Below are 20,918 nucleotides of genomic sequence, written 5' to 3' on the forward strand. Positions count from 1 at the left end.
GCCACCTGCAAATGACAAGAAATGACAGGTACATGGGGTCACCGGCTGGGCACAGAGTAGGATTACGGTGTGGGATCCAGAATCCAACCCCGTCGTGTGCAGGTAGCCTTATAAAGTTTTTTTATGTTCTGCTACTTTTGTACACCAAAAACACTTTAAAAACAGATGTCTGGCTGCCACCACATTCTAAGAGCCGTAATGTTTTCATTTTTCTATCAACAATCTGCAATTCTGGCATGGTTTTTATTTTTTCTATGGTGCTCACTGTGCGGTATAAAAATGTATTCTGTGGGTCATTCTGATTACGTCAATACAAAATTGATATAGTTTTTTTATGTTTTGCTACTTTTTCACACTTTTTCAAAAAATATATATATTTTTTTTTATATCGCAACATTCAAAGACCTCTAGTAGTTTTTTCTATTAACAATAATGTGTAAGAGCATATTTTGTGGTACAAGTTGTACTTTTTAATGGTACCATTTAGGGCTCACACCCACTGGCGATCCCTGTGATGTGAGGTGTTCCGCCGCTAGCCACACCCCCTCACTTGGCTAGAGAGAGTGATTACTATAATAACCCCTCTAGCCTCACCCCTCTCAAGCCCCGCCCCCTATCTCTCCAAATATGGAGAGATATGTCAGAGATCCCCTGTAACTCAGCCCCCCTCTCTCTCAGGGGGATTCCTAGCCTGCTTCGTGATCTTCTATTGATTTCAACGGGTCCAGCGCTGCTGCCGCCGGCCCCATTGAAAACAATGGACGATATTGCACATTCTTCTTTTCGATGTGAGGTTAAAGTGAAAATGCCGCTAATGAGAATGGAAAGATTGAAAATCATTGGTTTCATTATCATGTGTTTTCACTCACTCCCACATTGCAGGGAAGTCGGATTGCCAGTGGGTGTGAGCACTAAGGGTGGCTTCACACGATCGTGTTTTTGTGCGTACATAGGTGCATACATATGTGCGCACCCATGTACGTGCAATAACATGCGTGAATGCCGGTCAGTGCATTGCCTTCAACGGAGCCGCGGCTGCTGCCTGTGGCTCCATTGAAGACAATCGTCTGCCGGCACCCCTGAATTGTTTTTCAGGGAAGGGCTTTACATATAAGCCCTTCCCTAAAAAAACAAGAATTTTAGTGTAAAAAAAAAATTTATACTTACCTGTCCGCCGCTGCCGTGTCCCTGCGGGGATGAAGAACATATCTGTCGCATGTCACAGATGGCAGCTGCTGCAGGGGATTGAGCTGCCGGCATCCTGTAACTGTTTTTCAGCGAAGGGCTGTAAATATAAGCCCTTCCCTGAAAAATAACCAAAAATGGTGATAGAAATTTTTTAAAAATCTATACTCACCTTTCTTCAGCTGCTGGGGCTCAGCTGCATCCAGCCGGCTCTTCTCCTGCACTGCTGTGAGGAGTATTCAGCAGGCGGGGATTTTAAATCCCTGCCTGCTGAATGGGCTGCCTCTGATTGGCTGAGCACTGTGACCAATCAGAGGCAGCTCACAGTTATTGAATGACAGCTGAGAGCTGCCTCTGATTGGTCACTGCGCTTAGCCAATCAGAGGCAGCACTCATCCATTCATGAATGGGTGAGTGCTGCCTCTGATTGGCTGAGTGCTGAGACCAATCAGAGGCAGCTCTCAGCTATTGAACAACAGCTTAAGAAAGGTGAGTATAGATTTTTTTTTTTCTATCACCATTTTTTGTTGTTTTTCAGGGAAGGGCTTATATTTAAAGCCCTTTCCTGAAAAACAATTACAGGATGCCGGCAGCTGGATTCCCTACCGCAGCTGTCATTTCTGACACCTGTGGTAGGGAATTCTGTATTCCCAGCAGGGATGAAGAATTCCTTTACTACATCTGTCACAGATGTGGCAGGTGCAGCAGGGAATTCTTTTTTCTCGCGGGGATGAAGGAAACATCTGCCGCATGCGGCAGATGTGTTCTTCATCCCCGCAGGGACATGGCAGCGGGGGACAAGTATTTTTAACATTTTTTTTTTCACACTAAAATTCTTGTTTTTCAGGGAAGAGTTGATATGTAAAGCTCTTCCCTGAAAAACAATTCAGAGGTGCCGGCAGACCATTGTCTTCAATGGAGCTGCCAACAGCAGCCGCGGCTCCTTTGAAAAGAATGCGTGCATTATTATTTATTTATTTTTTTTACACTCAAATTCAGTTTTTTCAGGGAATGGCTTATATATAAAGCTCTTCCATGAAAAACAATTCAGGGGTGTCGGCAGACCATTGTCTTTAATGGAGCCGCTGGCAGCAGCCACGGCTCCATTAAAGAGAATGTGTGCATTCCCTATAGTGCACACATGTCCTATCTTTACAGGCACACACCTGTAAAACACGGACATGTGAACACACCGTAGAAAAATGCATTGTTTCTAATAGAAGCGTGTTTTTGTGCGCGCGTATGCACGCACAAAAACATGCTCATGTGAAGCCACCCTAAGTGAGTCATATGGTTTTCTAATTTCCCTTCTATTTAATTTTTTGTAAGGTAAGATATGCAAAATTAGCTATTTTGGCCATGTTTTTTTATATATTTTTTTACAGCGTTCACCTTGCGAATTAATCAATGAACTAGCTTTTTTACACTGGTCATTGAAAATGCAGCAATGCCAAATTTGTGATTTCTTTTTTTTAAATATTTTTTTACCACTTTTTCACTATTTTTGCCCTGCTAAGGCACTTGAATTTTATTACTTCTGATTATTTCTATAATACACTGCAATACTTCAGTATTGCATTGTATTATAATAGCCTATGAGGCTCAGCCATATGCTGATCCTCATAGTCCACGAACGATGACAGACTTGCCTGCCATTCTGAAGCCTCCAGGTGTAATAATAACCCATCAGAAACCTGTCATCACATCGCTGGGGTAAGATGGGTGACATAGGGATCCCCTCCCATGCTCACCCTTTTACATACTGCGACTGCATGGACCACAGCATGTAAAGGGTAAATGGCTGAGATTAACAGTTTCTCTGCTCCCAGCCATTAGAGTTGAAGCCTGGCAGTAATCAGGCAAGGGAGACTCATGACCAGGCTTTTGATGCAGAGTCGTAAGGGGTGGTCACAAAGGGTTTAAAGGGGTTCCTCAGTATAAGCCATCAATGTTGGATCGATAGGGATGTAACCCTCAAGAACCCACCGGTCAGCAAAATAAAGCAATTACAACATTCCAGCAAGCACAGCTTTCTCTGCACTTTTTAAATGTAGGCTGTGAAGGAACTTTAATTAATCAATGTTATGTTAGCAGTCTTGCATTCATATAGCTCCATATTTTAACACCGTCCCTTTAAGAAAACTGCCATAGTGGCATACGTAAATCGACTTATACTTGTTGACAATGTGCATTTACAGCAGAGAGAAGAGGTAACATTGCAGCATGGCAATGATACCCGAGAGCCCCGAACCTCTCAGCCATATAAGCATATAACCAGTATTATCAGTTCCGCATTGTACTGTAGGTGCGGGCCCGGGTACAGCTTCGTATAGGAGTGACACTTCTGGCTGGCCGTCATAGAAATATCCACTTTTCCAGATACAATGTGTTTTGTCTGGTGACAGCACAGCACTTGACACCTCCACTATAAGATATAATGACAGTCTTTCTGGAAGCGGCCGTTGTCTCATCCTGCTATTTAATTAGAGATGGATTCCAGCTTTCGCCTTTTAATTTTGTGTTATTTACTCGTTTATTCTCCCAGGAGACACTTTTTTATAGGAGCAGCTCTAGATAACTTCTTGTATTATATGACTCAAGTAGCATGAATCTATGACTGTGCATAATCCCAATGGGACATGAATGCTTAACCCCTTAACTACCTCCAATACGCCTTTTTACGGTGGTCACTAAGGGGCCTTATCCTGATGCATGTTCCTTTTTAGAGCGCTGCATCAGAAGCCTGGCAGGGGAAGCAGTGGCTTGGCTGTCTGATGACATTCTGGCTCCAGCTCTAATGGGATAGACACGGGGAAGCGGAGAAACATCTGATCCTAGCTGTTTAACCCTTTACATGCTGCGTTAAGTGCGATAGCAGTATGTAATAAGCTGACAGAGGAGGGGACTCCCTCTGTTTCCAATAACCATCCAGTGAGATGACATTAAAGTCCCCTTGTGGGACAAAAATAATGAGTAAAAGCAGTGTAAATAAATTGTAAAAATATATATATTTTTAAAAAAATAGTCAAACCCTGTCTTTTCCCCCGTTTATTTATACGAAATCATTTGTGTAGTGTATTGCGCATGAAAAATTTGCATGTGCAATACCCAGTGAATAGAACCTATTGATTTCAATGGGTTTATTCACATAAGTGTATTTTGCGCTTGCATTTTGTTTGCACAAGAAAATGTGCAGCATGTTCTATTTTTATGTGTATTGTGCACGAACATAATACATTTTGAAACTAATTCAAATTAATTGCCTATTGAAATCAATGAGAGCATGCCTACATTTTTTTGCATGAATAAATATGCAAAAAATGCAGTAAAACGCACAGGTGCGTGCAAAAACTCACCCAAATGTGCGCATTAATGGGTTTACACCTGTGTAAAGCCAGCCTTAGGGTGCATTCACACGAGCGTGTTTTTGTGTGTACTTAGGTTCATACATACATCCGCACCTAGGTACGAGCAAAAACACGTGTGAACACAGCTGCATGCTTGTTGTCAATGGAGCCGCGGCTGCTGCCGGCGGCTCCATTGAAAGCAATGCTCTACCATCCCCCTGCATTCTTTTTCAGAGAGGGGCTTTACATATAAGCCCTTCCCTGAAAAAGAAACATTTTAGTTAAAAAAAAAAACAACTTACCTCTCCGCTGCTGCCGTGACCCCCACAGGCATGAAGGACACATCTGCCGCATGCGGCAGATGTTTCCTTCACCCCCGTTAGTTAAAAGAATTCCCTGCTGCTACATCTGCCACATCTGTGGCAGATGCAGCAGAGGAATTCTTTAATTCTCAACCGCATCTGTCACACATGACAGCTGCGGTATAGAATCCTGCTGCTGGCATCCCCGTCAATGGCTTTTCAGGCCCTGTGGCAGATATAGCATCAGGGAATTCTTTTAACTAGCGGGGATGAAGGAAACATCTGCCCATGCGGCAGATGTGTTCTTCATTCCCACGGGGACACAGCAGCGGCGGAGAGGTAAGTGTTGTTTTTTGGGGGGTTTTTTACACTAACATTTTTCTTTTTCAGGGAAGATCTTATATGTAAAGCTCTTCCCTGAAAAACAATTCAGGTTTGCCAGCAGACTGTTGTCTTCAATGCAGCGGCTCCATTGAAGAGAATGCCTGCATTTTTTTTTTTTACACTAAAATTTTTCTTTTTCGGGGAAGAGCTTATATGTAAAGCTCTTCCCTGAAAAAGAATGCAGGGAGCCGGCAGACCATTGTTTTCAACGGTCTGTTCCCAAAAATTGGATAAATGTAGACTGGAACTCACCTTGCAACAAGTCCTCATAGAGATCTGCTGATGGAAAAATAAAAATGCTATGGATCTTGGAATGTGGCGACATAAAAGTAAATCTTTAAGGCCGGGCTCGCAAGGTCGGGTCGGATTCCGCATCTGGAAATCCACAGTGGAAGACCTGTGATTAATCGCGGAAACGAATTGCGTATGGAGGCGTTCGTTCACGGGTGAGAGTGATTTTCTGCACAGATGTACGTATATGCACAGTGTATCATCCACGCGTTCGTTCACGGGTGAGAGTGATTTTCTGCACAGATGTACGTATATGCACAGTGTATCATCCACGCGGAAGAAAGATCACAGGCAGGGAATGACAGCTGAGCGTATGAGAAAATTGCTCAGGTGAGATTCTCTCCCTCTCTCTGGCTGGTCTCACACGGACAGGTCAGATTCCTCATGCCGGCAACCAAGCGTACCTCTTATTTTGTGCATTGAGGACAGCGACGAATCGCGGATGGGTCCCGGGTTGGATGGCTTCCATTGACTACAAAAGACAACATGCTGCAAATTTATTTCCGAGAGCGGAAATCGCTATCTGCTCATGTGAGTAAACATGCGAATATTCTGTTTGTTAAATGAATGCAGAATACCGCGGATCGTCCACGCGGGTGACGATCGTAGATTCCGTAATTCAAGCCAGGTCATGTGAGACCGACCTCTTTGGTCAATTCTGGCTTTTCTATGTCTTCTGATTGCTAGTTCCAAGCGATTCCGCCACTCATACGCAATTTACAATTGTGCATGGACTGCAGGACATGCACATCCATTGACTTCAATGGAGGCCGTCCGCACAGAATCTGCATTAAAATAGAGCACGCTGTGATTTGTCTTCCGCTCGCGGAGTACGCAATTCATTCCCGCAAGTGTGAATGAAAATTCAGAAATCCATGATTTTTAATGGCTTGATTCTACTGCGGATGGCGATTACAGAATCCGCAATTTAAATCCGTTTGGGTGATACTGGCCTAAAGAAAAATGTTTTTAGTGTACAAAAATAGCAAAACATTAAAAACTGTATAAACCTGGTACCAGTCAAATTGGGCTGACCCAGAGAATAATGTTATCAGATTATTTTTTCCGTAAGCTGAACGCTGTAAAAATTCCAAATAATGGCGGAATTTCTTTTTTCCCCATCATGCTAAAAAAAAAGGTTTTACAATACATTATATGTACTCCAAAATGATGTCATTTCAAATCCAACTTGTCCAACAAAAAACAAGCCCTCATATGGCTATTAAAAAGTTATGGCTCTAGAAATGCAATGACGAAAAAAAAAAATTAAGTTTTTTAATTAGTTGGTCACTAAGGTACAAACAGGCTTTGCTACTAAGGGGTTAAAGGGATTTTTCAAGCCTTAACAATCTCTCTCTACATATTTCCAATGCTCTTTTATGGTGTTCGCTATACAATATAAATCACATGGGAACTTTTTTCTGCGGGTCGGTACAATTACAATACCAAAATCCTATGTTTTTAGATTTTCTCACTTCCGTACACTAAAACCACTTTTTGGAAAATAATTTGCTTTTGGCATTGCTGCATTCAAAGACCCATAAATGTCATACTTTTCCATAGATGGAGCTGTGTAAGGGCCTACTTACACGGCCATAGGCGGTGCTGTAAAAGCCCATGAATGGGTGCACAAATCTAACATTTGTGCGCCCGTTTAGACAGCAGGGGCCCGGCGCATATATATGCCGAGTCCAGAATTGCCGTTGGGCAGGGGAAAACAGTTTAGCCTTGCTAAAGTGTTCCCCCCTTCCCTCCACCTCGACGTCTCTCGGCAAGGGGATGCAGCGGGAAGGGGTGGGAGCTAGGGTGCTAAGTTCCTGCCCCCTCTCTGCCTCTTGTCACACCCAGCAATGGGAGGGGAGGGGTGGAGCTTAGCCCCCCTTCCAATTGCAAACAGCCAGCAAGGGGCGGAGAGGAGCAGGGAAGAGGGTGGGAGTTTAGCAGTCACACTGCTAAACTCCCTCCCACCTCCCGTCTCCGGCAGCTGTCATAGACTCCCACAGGAGTCTATGCAGTCGGCAGTGGCGTAAAAGCGCCCAGCCAAAATGCACTATCTTGGCTGGAAATACGCCCATGTGCACTGTAAACCAATGCATAAGAGGGGCAGCATTTATCAGCCGGGCGTGAAAACCTGGGCGATATGCGCCCGTGTTAATCCAGTCTAAAGGGTTGTTTCTTGTATGAGCAGCTGTAGTTTATTGGTAAAATTATGGGGTACATATTACCTTTTGATTACTTTTATTACATTTTTCTAGGAGGCAAAATCAACAAAAATGCATTTTGCCTTCTTTTTCCCCCAATTGCATTTGATTGCAGTATAAAAAGTCTGTTCATGATGTCACTAAAGGAGCCTACTCCCTCTTTTAACTGCCAACATGCTGTGATCAGCATTGGTTGTGGCATGTAAGCAGTTAACGATGGGGATGGGAGTTTTCTGTGATCCCCGCCATTTCAGCAGGACCCCAATTGTAGGTTACAGAAGGCTTCCATTGTAGATGGTGTGGGCTCCACTCTTGAGCCCGCACCATCTACATGTTGTAGATGAACACCATTTTCCACTAATCCCTTCCCTCCCATGACAAACATGGACTTCAAGAAATGCCAACAGGAAATATATGAGGATTTCCTTAAAGAGGCTGCATCATAGAGACATAGGCACATCATATATGGCGGTTCTATGCCTAGGACCCTCTTCCTTGAGCTCAAGTATGCCTTAGCAGACTTGTGTCATTTGAATGGCCACCATGTAACACTGCAGCTACTGTGGATAACTTTATATCAATATTAGCCCCCCGGTTTACTATTTGTATGGTCCTTTCATGTCTCTTGTTGCCTACACAGTTCATTAAAGAGGTATTGTAGGATTTTAAAAATTTCTTCAACTGATGACCCACAGGTCATCAATAGATGATTGTTGTGGACCCGCCACTCGGATCCCCAATGATCACCTGATTTCTGGGCCACTGTCACTGCAGTCGGCACAGGAAGCAGAAAGCGCTGACCATAGTGCAGTGCTCCGTATTGGTATTGCAGGTGCAGCTCCTACTGAATACAATGCAATATCAACCTAGACCGCTGCGCTACGGTCAGTCAGTCATCAAGAATAAACATTTTTATAAGACCTGGAATACCCCTTTATTTGTTGAAATAAGCAGATACAGCTTCTCTAGATCATGTTTAATGAAATTATCCATTTTTCGTCACACTAGAGCATGCTATGTGAACCAGCAAATAATTTAAGTCCACAAACTTAAATACTAAATGATTGAAAAGCCCACTTATAATTTCCTCGGGGAAAGTAACTTTGCGAGCATTAACTCCCCCGGGCTCGAAGCTGCAGAAGTGATTACAAAGTAAAGTAGATTAAGCTTTCTAATGACAGAAAAACCAATACAAACATCTCAAAGTCTGTTTATTACGTTCTTAACGCCATCTGAATACCTGAATCGGGGAGATAACCTGCCATGAAACCTAAAGGTTCAAGTGACAGAAGTACAATTATCTGAAGGATTTAGAACATTAGACTTAGAGAAATTAGCAGTCAGAAAGGTAACCTCGTCGCCCGTAGCAACCATTCAATTAAGACTAAAATGATTACGTAACTAAATCTGGTTATTAGAACAGAGATACAGTAAAGCCTCTTAAAGGGGTTGTGCAAAGATAGAAAGTTATCCTTTTTCAGAAGGATAGGGGATAACTTTGCTATTGGTGCGGTCTGCTAGCTGGAACCCCAGGTTTTTTAGGTTCTCAGGGTAAGGCAGATATTGGAGGATTTGCATAGGTTTCAATTTCTGTCTTGTATAATGGCAGTATCCCGCATGAATGGAGCAGTGGTCACACATGCGGGATGCTTCACCATTCATTTCAATGGGAACATCATGGATTCGTGAGTTCACTTGACAACTTCCAATGCTCCGGTTGACGTGAATGGAATGGCAGCATACGTGTGCCATCACCCCTCTGTTCATGGGGGTCTCAGCGATCGGACCCATCAGAAAGTTATCCTGTTGAATAAATAGGGGATAACTTTTTATCTTAGTGCAACCCCTTTAAGCCTCCTTACCTGTCCTAGGTGTTCAGCTCAAGGATAAATTGCAGTTGAACCGAAGTCCAGAGTAATTTGAGATTAGACTTGTTGCTCTAGTTGTTAAGCATGTGTTGCCTTACAACCTGATATAAAAGACAGGTTGTTAGGCAGTGTGTTCTTACTAGAGATGAGCGAGCATACTCGCTAAGGACAATTACTCGATCGAGCATTGCCCTTAGTGAGTACCTGCCTGCTCGGAAGAAAAGGTTCGGCTGCCGGCACGGGTGAGAGGTGAGTTGTGGCCATGAGCAGGAGGGAGCGGGGGGGAGAGAGGGAGAGAGATCTCCCCTCCATTTCTCCCTGCTCTCCCCCGCCGCCGGCAGCCGAATCTTTGCTCCCGAGCGGGCAGGTACTCGCTGAAGGCAATGCTCGATCAAGCAATGGCCCTTAGCGAGTATGCTCGCTCATCTCTAGTTCTTACCAACTAGTCTGTCCCAAAATTTTAAACTCAAATCTTGATGTTCAAAGTCATAACTTGAAGTTCCTGAAACTCAATAATATTAAGACCGGCATATGAAACGTCTGTCCAAATAAATCTCCCCCCTATGATCACATATTATATTGCTTATTAGAAGCACAGCATGAGCTCAGTGCAGCTACCCACTGGTGACATGGAATAAACAGCTGCAAGGAAAAGTAAGTGAACCCTTAGTAGTTACCTGGATTTTTGCTTTGATTTCTTATGTGGTCCGATTGTCATCTTAGTCACAATTATAGACAAACACGATCTAACTAATAACGCGTGTATCGTTCATGTATTTTATTGAGTACTGCTGGGAAGTTAAATGTTCCTTGCAAGCCAATTAGTAGATCTAGAACTCCAGCACAGTTAAGGAAGCAATGCTAACACTATTACATTCATTATTATATTAATAAATGTTATTTATAGTGAATCTCCACTATTTTATGCTCCACATTCTGTACCGATTGATTTCTTAATATATCTTTATATCTCTACTGCTACATTATAACAATCTGGACGCATCCAGCCACCACTAGAGGGAGCTAAAGAGCTTACAGCATACTGTTGTCTTAATGAGTTCAAAGTATAAAATGAAAAAAGAAGAAAGTCAGCAGAACTCACCAATATGCCACAATCTTGCGGAGTAGATAAATATCAGATGCTTGCCTCAACAGGACCGGATCCTTGGTCCACAATAGCAGTCCAAGAAATACGAGAAGGAGACAGCATTAATCGGTGCATAGATTGGAAAGTTTAAAAACCTTTATTTCCCATGGTACAAGCGCCAGAACAATAATTATTTTATCATTTAACTCTAGTGATTTGAGGCTCCGTAGGATAAAAACAGATTGTTATAAAGATATTAATCAGCACAGATTCTTGGACCAGAATAAAGAAGAATAGTGTTCCTGTGAATAATCTCTTCTCTCAGTTTGTATCCAGGCTAGGAGAAGAATGGAGACACATTCCCATTATTATCTCAATATTCAGAAGGTCGTTAGCAGCGCAGCATATGGCCTTTTCGCTCACAAGTACTTTCTCAGCATGGAAACTAATGGTGTAAAAAATAAAGTCCATTGATAATTATATTAAGCACTTGTATCATCTGCCCTTCTGGAACACTCCACAATCATATCAATCATTATTTCTATATCTGAAAGAGCCGCAGTGTCTCGGATTTTTTTCAGGTTCTCAGGGCCAAGCAGCTATTTGAGGATTTGCATGAGCTTGAATTTCCATCTTATATAATGGCAGTATAGGCTTTGCTCACCCTGTACAATGCAATATATATTCCTTAATGACAGGTTGTACATGCAACCACCTTTAGACTGTGAAGAAACGGAGGTATAGTCCAAATGACACTCATCCTCCTTTTCCATGGCCGTGTTGATGGGAAGGAGCCTAACTATAGGAGGAGCAGAAGGTGTCGACACATTTGAGACAAAGAGCCTTAGGCGTCCCATAAGGTCTCTCTTCTATAATTCTATTTATAATGAGGAGACCAGCATTATAAATTAAAGGGAACCTGTCATCACTTCAAGTATATTAAACCGACAACAACAACGGAATACTGATGCACAGCTGTTTTTAAAACTTAGTTTGCTATTAGAGATGAGCGAACATACTCGGTTCGGGTGTTTTTGCACTCAAGCACCGCTTTTTTCGAGTAACTGACTACTCGGACGAAAAGATTCGGGGGGGGGGGCGGGGGTGAGCGGGGGGTTGCAGAGGGGAGTGGGGGGGGAGAGAAAGAGAGCTCCCCCCTGTTCCCCACTGCTACCCCCCTCCACCACACCGCCCCCCGAATCTTTTCGTCCGAGTAGTCAGTTACTCGGAAAAAGCGGTGCTCGAGTGCAAAAACACCCGAACCGAGTATGCTCGCTCATCTCTATTTGCTATGGCTTCTGAAGAAACCAAACCTGGAGAAATAGTGTTTTAACATTTTCCTGCAGCACATGCAAATGGATGTTGTCTGATCCGGTGGGCAGGCGCTGTTGCAACGTGGATGATGTTGGAGACGTCCCCCATGGAGCATTCCAAATTTCATGCTTGTGTAGATAAGCACCGAATCTGCCCACAAAATGGACAATAATCTGCACTTGCACCAGTCTAGAACTCTTGGTACATGCGAGAGACTTGGATCACACAATAGCTGAGAGGGGTTGGTTTTATGAGACTCACCCAGCTCACCCACCGGACTTGACCACATGTATTTGCATGCATCATGGGAACATTTTTAAACACTATTTCTCCAAGTATAATTCCTTCAGGAACCATAACAAACTAAGTTTTGGAAACAGTGGCGCTTGAGTCGTTGTAAGTCATTTAACCCTTTCCAATCTACTGTCTGGCGTCTGAAGACATTCTGATTGAAGGCTGTACAGCTCCGATGCCGGAAGATGTCCGGCAGGGTGTTTTTACTGTATATTACCGGCCGCTGTGTTGTCGGGGGCCTCTCCAGCATGTCTCATACCGCAGTACTGTCTCTAGCCAGCAGATGGCACCATTGTATGATGACAGAAAGAGAAAGCCCCCTAGGAAACCCTGATTCCAAAATTGGATTGCAAAGGGTTAATACGTTTGAAAGTTATGACAAATTACCTTTAAGTATTATAGTTGGCAGCCATGTTATATATTTCGCAATAGGGCCCAACAACTTCAAGTTACACTTTTGATGTTGACCCTGCACAGAAATCGACCCCTTTCCCCAGGAACAGCAATATTAGTAAAGTAAGGAGACAAACAATCTTGGAAGGTCTTCCCTTCTACTTGACCAATGGATGAAAGGGAGGGGGGATTGATTATATTAGGCTTCATTTTAGTATTTTCTAACACAGATATATCAGAAGAGCCAACGGGTTCCCTTAAACTGCTCAGCTTGGTGAATGTTGATATTCCAGTATGTAGTCTTCGTATTAGTATGATAGCTCTGGCCCCTTATGAATGTTGACATGATCACTGAACATTTATACCTTTATTATAGTATTTTACTTCTGAATAGATGACACTTACTGTATCTTCTTCTGAATTCCCTTTTCGACGATCAACACAATAGAGATAAAATCAATTGATATTTCCCTTTTCTTCAAAGGCTTCTCTTGAATGTCTCTCTCTGGAAGTAATGTTATTTATAGTGGTGTGATGAATCCAAATGAGTTTAGTGCTTCCATGTCCTCACTAAATAAAAATTATTGCAGTATCTCTAGGACAACTTCAAATTCTAGTGTGCGGCAATGGACATTGGATAGGGAAGATTTATCAAAATTAGTGCAAGGGGAAAAGTGTTGAGGCTGTTCAGAACAACCAATCAGATGCCAGCTGTCATTTTTTTAAAAGCCTTTTGCAAAATTAGTACTGCAACCTCACCAATTCCCATGAGAATTGGGAGGAATTGGGCTAAGCAGCACATGTGAAAAAAACTTGGGTATACTAATAGATAATAGACTGAACATGAGTCGACAATGTGATGCAGCAGCCAAAAAAGGCAAACACAATTCTGGGATGTATTAAGAGAAGCATAGACTCTAGATCACGGGAGGCAATTATCCCTTTCTACTCTTCCTTAGTCAGACCTCATCTGCAATACTGTGTCCAGTTCTGGGCACCCCACTTTAAAAAAGACATAGACAAACTGAAGCAAGTTCAGAGAAGAGTTACCAAGATGGTGAGTGGTCCTATGAAGAACGGTTAAAGGATCTGGAAATGTTTAGCTTGCAGAAGAGAAGGCTGAGAGGAGACTTAATAGCTGTCTACAAATATCTGAAGGGCTGTCACAGTGCAGAGGGATCAGCCCTATTCTCATTTACACAAGGAAAGACTAGAAGCAATGGGATGAAACTGAAAGGAAGGAGACACAGATTAGATATTAAACAGAGAGGGGGATCAATGAGTGGAACAAGTTGCCACGGGAGGTGGTGAGTTCTCCTTCAATGGAAGTCTTCAAACAGAGGCTGGACATCTGTCTGGGATGATTTAGTGATCCTGCACTGAGTAGGGGGATGGCCCTGATGACCCTGGAGGTCCCTTCCAACTCTACCATTCTATGAGAAACTGTTACACTTTTCCTTCTCCATTTTACACATGGGATGAAATTTACTAACCTGCATGCGTCAAATGTCTTGCATCACATTTATTATACGTTTTAGATACTTTTAGCGCCTTGCTCAACCAAGGGGTGAAGCTTATTGGAAACATGGTGTTGTTTAAATGAATATGAGCTGTAGAGTAACAAAAAGAATTTACACAACACTTTGGTTTTGGGACGAAATTCTGTCCTGGCACCAGAGGGAGGAAGATGTAACTTACCTGCTGTTGTTTTTCTCAGCCATTCCTCCAATTTGCCTGTTCTCGGTCCTGTTATTGGCCGTCCAAGATGTCTGACACAATCTTCTAACTAACTAATGCATACTGTTCACTGCTCACGTAATCTGCGCTGGCCAATCAGAGAACAGCTCTGGTCAATCAGACAACAGGTATAGTGTATTGGCCATAGGCCATCTTGGATGGCTGATAACAGGATCGAACCCGTGAATCGGAAGGATAGCAGAAAGGAACAACTGTTGGCAAATTACACCTTCCCTCCTTCGGTCCTGGCCCACTTTAATATGTCAACAGTTCCAGTAATGTTACTAATATGCAACCAACCAATGCTTAATATGGAGAAACATAATATAATTAATTCATCATAGACTGATGGGCTATATTGAAACTTCCCTAAGCATTATGGTACAGGAACTTCAGGACACAGCTCTGTTAGAATCAATGCTTCTAGGGGATAATATCTCTGTAAAGCCCCGATCAATTGCTTCTGAAGTGTCAGCAAGGAGGAAAGGAGAATTTGCCTCCTTCCTGAATTCTTAGAAATTAGACTTCTCTTTAGTAAGCAACCAAGGCTGTAGAGATCTGGGCGATGGGATCCCTCTTGTATCTGTTGAATGGCTGACAAGGTTCACGTTGGGACGGGGAAGGGATGGCTAGATAATCATTTAATTTCTAGCTCCTGAGGTACAATTGCATCTGTTATTTGAACATTAGTAAGCTATACTGAAAATGACATGTTACATTGACATACCGATGTGTGCATACAGATGTCAATCGAGAAGGGTATGGTTCCTTCTCAGGGAGAGCCCTAGTAGGGAGACTTATAAGACCCTGAATGCTCCTCTGCGAAATTTATGCAAATAAGAGGATGGAACAATGCTTCTACAGCACCACCTTTTGGAAGACAACATTCCTGCCAGCCAATGTCAGACCTTTTAACAAGCCTTGTAACAGTGACAGGAAATATAAGCCAAAGCCAGAATCTTGTCCAGAAAGGAAAGAAAAACAATGCAGAGATAGCCGTTATGGGGTATTTGCCCATCATCAGTGTTCAATAGGTTGGCTTGGCTAGTGAGAGGCTTATAACTTAGATCAGAAAGGGTATGGTTTCTCATTAGTGAAGGCAGTTAGTGAAGAGACTTATAAGGCCATTCATGCTCCTCTGGAAAATTTATGCAAATGGAAAGATGGAACAATGCTCTTCTTGACTGACCGTGTATCCCTGAAGATAATATCTACCCCAAGGGGGGAGGGTGAAATATAAGCCGTCCCCCGAAAACAAGCCCTAGCTACACTACATTAAAAATAAAACTCGCCTAGCAGGCGGCATTCGGGTTCCTCACGCTGGACTCTGGTACTCTGGCAGTCTTCCATGTAGTCCTCAGCACTGAGCAAGCATTCTCTTCCTGGTAACGGGTCTTGAATACCCCGCCTCTAGCAAGAGATTGCTGTGATTGGATCACGAGCACAGTGGCTCAGCCAATCAGAGCTTGCGCAATGAACCAATCACAGCCATTCAGTGAATGACATCATTGAATGGCTGTGATTGATTAATTGAGCGCCAGCTCTGATTGTATAAGCCATGGTGCTCGTGATCCAATCACAGCAATCTCTTGCTAGAGGCGGGCTATTCAAGCCCCGTTACCAGAAAGAGAATGCTCGCTCAGCACTGAGGACTACACAGAAGCCTGCCGGAGCGCCACAGGCCAGCATGAGGGACACGAATGCCGCCTGCTAGGTAAGTATTAAGACACCCCCAGAAATAAGACACTTTTAGGGCAAAAATTAATATAAGAAAGTGTCTTATTTTCGGGGAAACGCGATACATCATAGGCCTCTCACCTAGTCAAGCCAGCAACCTACTGCACTGACGAGGGGTAAAAACACTGAAACAGCTATCTGTACATGGCTTATCTTTTCGTTCAGAAGACGTCTCTGGTTTGCAGGAATGCTGTCTTCCAATAGATGGCACTGCAGAGACAACGTTCTATCCTCCTATTTCTATGGATGTCCATTGATGCACACAAGCTCATCAAACAAAAAAAAACTATGCCATATTCCTTCAGGTGCATTGTGAAAAAAGTGGAGAAGCACTTTTTTAATCTAAGTGGCATATGTGGTCAATTTAGGTATGTAACACTGTGAAAAGAGTATCCAGAACAATTTTAATTGCCTTTGATTTTTCTGTACTCTATTATTTCTGCCCATGTCTCCAACATTAAGCATGATATCAAAGAACAAATGGAAGAAAGCATGCTGAGCATTAGAAATCTGAATCCTAAAGCTCTGTTGGTGTTCGGGATTTCTGCTGCTCAAGACTCTACCAGTTTATCGTATTATATTTTCCACTTAATGGCTCATGCCATGTGCACATATCCAGTATGGCACATGGACTTCCAACAGGTCCTTACCACAAACCAGTAGGTACTCTGTATGCTGCCTTATAGGGTTATGGAAATATAGTATAGCCTATGGATACAATATTGCAGATCAGTGCAAGTGGTATTCCTAAGATTGCCATGTGCATGAGGCTGTATCCAACATTTGGTTAGTCTGTATAGATTATTGTGTTAATGCCATTGTCCATAGCAGACCACTTCCAGTAGCATAATCATCTTGGCCTGATTTTAATCCCTCTATAAACTGTTCATTGCTCACACGTTTGCTTGTGGTTGTGTTTTGCAGGATCATGCTTCTGGGTAGCCGTCCTAGATGGTAAAGTGGTTGGAATAGTGGCAGCTAGAGGCAATGAAGAAGACAACGTAGTTGAGTTACGTCGGATGTCAGTAGATTCCAACTACCGTGGGAAGGGTATCGCCAAAGCCTTGGGCCGTAAGGTCCTGGAATTTGCCATGTTAAACCACTACTCTTCCATTGTGCTTGGAACAACAGCTGTGAAGATAGCAGCTCACAAGCTGTATGAGTCTTTAGGGTTCAAGCACGTGGGTGTCGTAGAGAATCACACCGTACCGGGGATGACACACTCATTACTGGAAAGAATGTTCTTTCAGCTTCGCTACCATCGCTACTGTCTCCAGCTACGTGAAGAATAAAGGAACTCTGCCTGTCCCCCATTCCTGCATTCATTTTCTATTAACCCATTCCTGCAGCGACAGCAGATATTTTTTATTTGCTGGTTTATCCCCCCTCCCTTTTCATGTCATCGATTTTCTTCTCATTCTCGAATGTACAACAGGCTCTCCCTAGCATGCTGTGGGATGGAAGCTGTACCATCGTCTTCCTCACGTGTGCAGTAAGGACGAGTCTCCTCTTATTTAGGTAGAGCTTACCTAAGGTGTTGTGTCTATATAAGCACAGGAACTGGAGCAGTGGCCTGGTGGATATATTGTACTATTTTTAAAATTGTCAATTCATGAATTACCTTTTCAGGTATAGGGATATGAAATCAACTTGAATGCAATGCATTACACCAGTAGAGGGCACTATTAATAGTTCTATCAGTTAACCTATTTTCAAGACAATGTGAATACTGATGCTTGGTACATACAATGCATGAAAAGGAAGTGTCTGCACGTTCACGCACCTACACAGCACTGCCAATGAGGCACCGTGGTTTCACTTTCTTGGGATGTGCCCAATAATTCTGCCAAAACCTGAACGGATTTTAGCGCATCCAGATTTTATGACCTTTCTTAGATGTCATACACCTTTAAGCCAGCAGACAGCCTGTTACATCTAAACTGAGCCCGTTTGTAAAGTTTTCTGTAGATAATTAACACTTCTATATCTCTCATTTGGTCATGATAGGACTTACGTAATTGGGGGGGTCAAGTGTCCATATGGGCATTCAAGGTCCGCTCTCGTTCTTTGGCTCATAGAAGATGTCATTGAAGCACAACAGAAGCTATAATTACCTTGACGATGCATTTGCACATTCTTTGCATACCCGTACTACGTGCGACAATTAATTCCTAGAAGGAAGGAATGTATAGACACCAATCAACTCCTTATTCATATCATGTATATAGAACCTACACCGCAGATCCTCTTGTAAATGTTACCCGCTTTATCTTACCCTGTAAGAATCCTGACTTGCCTAATGCAAATAGCAATGCAAAGCAGATTTGGCATGTGTCTGTACTTGGTATGTCTGTACAGTGCCTGCCAAAACACTGAATCCAAGTCAGCAGCTTCTTCTGTCTTGAAATGTATACATTTTTGTAAAATGTTTGGGAGATCTAGATTTGCATGTTGTATGTAACGGGGAACTTGGGGTAGATTCTAATTTAAAAAGAAAAAAAAATGCAAAAAAAAAATATCTATATTTGAAATGCATTTGATATGTACTTAGAGGAGATTTCGTTTTAGTTACTTTTTAGAGAATGCATTCCTAAGTGATAGAAACCTAGTTGTTGTATTTTAGTTCTTTCTTTAGGAAATAAGGACATATGGAGTTAGACGGTGAAGGGGACATCAGCCGGTAGGAGGATGTGACTGAGACATAAAATGAAGTTATTTGAGAATTCCTTATACAGAAAGTCATAGCTGGGGTGTCGGCTGGGGCAAGTGCCAACAAGCCACTCTGCCTTGGCCAGGGTAATTAGAGAACTACAGAAGTTAGCTAAAACTTTTGTACCCCAGCCTAGCTACTTCTCTAGCATAATATGGGATTCTCAGGAACCGTGTACTTTTTTTTAACCCTTTATAAATGCATCAGCTTTAAGACATGCACTGAATGTATGCGATCACATGGGGAGTCTCATGACAACAGGGCATGTAGACTACAGCAGAGGACCTCTAAAAAAGGGCAGGTGGAAAACTCAGCTTGTCCATGTTTTATTACATTTCCTTATATCATCTGCAATATGTAACCCTAACTTTCTTTGGTGCTAACAGCCAATCCCGATGGGTGCAAGGCTGGACCCATGACAAGCAGCCAATTCCCAGAAGGGCTTACCCCTAAAAAGGAGTTGCGTTGAGCCTTTTAAGGGGGTTTTCTAGGCAATCGATAGTTGATCGATGGGGACTTGATGGATCAACTGTTCTAGCATCTGGTATCACCGGCAAAACACACAGGGTATGGAGCGGAATTTGATGCTCTGACCCCTTTGTGGTTGCCGACGCTGGTAATTGCAGGCGCAGATCCCAGTAAAATAGCGCTGACCACTACATAGAAGTAGGAACAGTCTGCTTCCGCTCTGTACTCAGTGTGTTTTGCCAGTGCCAGCAGGCGCCGGAAGAGCTGATTGGTCAGCTGATCCTTAAGATAGGTCCTCAATAAAAAATTGCCTGAAAAACTCACTTAAGGAATCAGATTTTAATCATCTGTGAAATGTTTAAAGGTGTAGTCCAGGTCTTAATAAATAAAGTTTATTGAAGAAACCACATCACACTTCATATAATTTTAACCATTGAGGCCCTTAGAGTCCCTAGAGGCCTGCAACGTCAGACCTTGGCTTGTTTGTCTTAGACGACCGATGCAGGTAGTTAGAAAAGTGGTGTGGCCATCTTTGTTTGCCCAGGCTTGGAGGGTTTGTTTAAGAGCATAAACCACTCTCTTTAATAAATTTTACTTATATATGGACGATGAATGTAGACATCTAGGAGAGCATAAGCTGTTCTTTTTTTTAATAAACTTTACCTGTATATGGATGATGATTGTAGACATGGATACGGCCATGATGGCTTAGACTGTTCTCTCTTCAGTAAACTTTATGCATAAACAATGAATGTGAACATAGATGTGTCTATAAACAGAGGCCCCCAACTATAATGCTTTATTCATACTACTAGGCTTACTATATGGAGAAGAAAGGTCTTATGGGCCCCCCAAGGCTCCTGGGCCCGGGTGCAACAGCATCCCCTATCGTTACGCCCCTGTCTATAAGAGTATAAACCGTTCCCTCTTCAATAAACTTTATACATGGACGATGACTTCAGATGTAGATATGTCTGTGAGAGAATAAACTGAGTTCTCTTCAATAAACTTATACATGATGACTGTGGACACAGATACATCCAATAGCACATAAACTCTTCAATAAACTTTATTGATGTATTGTTTATTTAGCAAACATATGTATAACTGCTTATAAGAAAAAATACATACCTTGTCAGCACCTTAAAGGGGTATTCTGGTTATTTAAGCACTTCCACTGATGACCTATTGTCAGGATAGGTCATCAGTAGGGTTCTGCCGCTCGGGATCCCCGGGCCATCACCTGATCTCAGCCCCCGCACTTGTTGTGGATGTTGACAGCTCCGTCTGCATTGGGATCGGAGAAGGAAATGCTATAGAAGGTATAGCTTTAGGGACTTTTACCCTATGAGGCATTGTTTGCACAAAGCAAACCTGTAGCTTACCTTGAGAATGGAATGATGGAAGACAACAAGTAAATATACAGGTAATGATTGCATTAGCTGCAGGCAACGAAGCATTTCTGCATGTCTTAAAGCAAACATCATATAAAGGGTACAAAAACACTCCTTCTAAAAGTTTATTAGGTACCAGTATGATTTATACAATCCCAATAACTCTACTCTTTAGACCAATAGTTTATAAAAGCAGTGCTGCTCTA

At 42.6% G+C, this 20,918-nt stretch overlaps 1 protein-coding gene across 1 annotated transcript in view; it reads left to right on the forward strand.

Annotated features, from left to right (window-relative positions):
* Positions 1–17,432, forward strand: part of NAT8L (N-acetyltransferase 8 like) — a 57,898-nt gene extending 40,466 nt beyond the window's left edge. The window contains exon 3 of the mRNA XM_066574613.1: positions 17,065–17,432. Coding sequence (XP_066430710.1) covers positions 17,065–17,432 — 368 coding nt within the window. The remainder of the gene's footprint in view (positions 1–17,064) is intronic.
* Positions 17,433–20,918: the final 3,486 nt, after the last annotated feature.

The sequence above is a fragment of the Eleutherodactylus coqui genome, chromosome 7 (genome assembly GCF_035609145.1).
Source record: "Eleutherodactylus coqui strain aEleCoq1 chromosome 7, aEleCoq1.hap1, whole genome shotgun sequence".
Classification (NCBI taxonomy): Eukaryota; Metazoa; Chordata; class Amphibia; order Anura; family Eleutherodactylidae; genus Eleutherodactylus; species Eleutherodactylus coqui.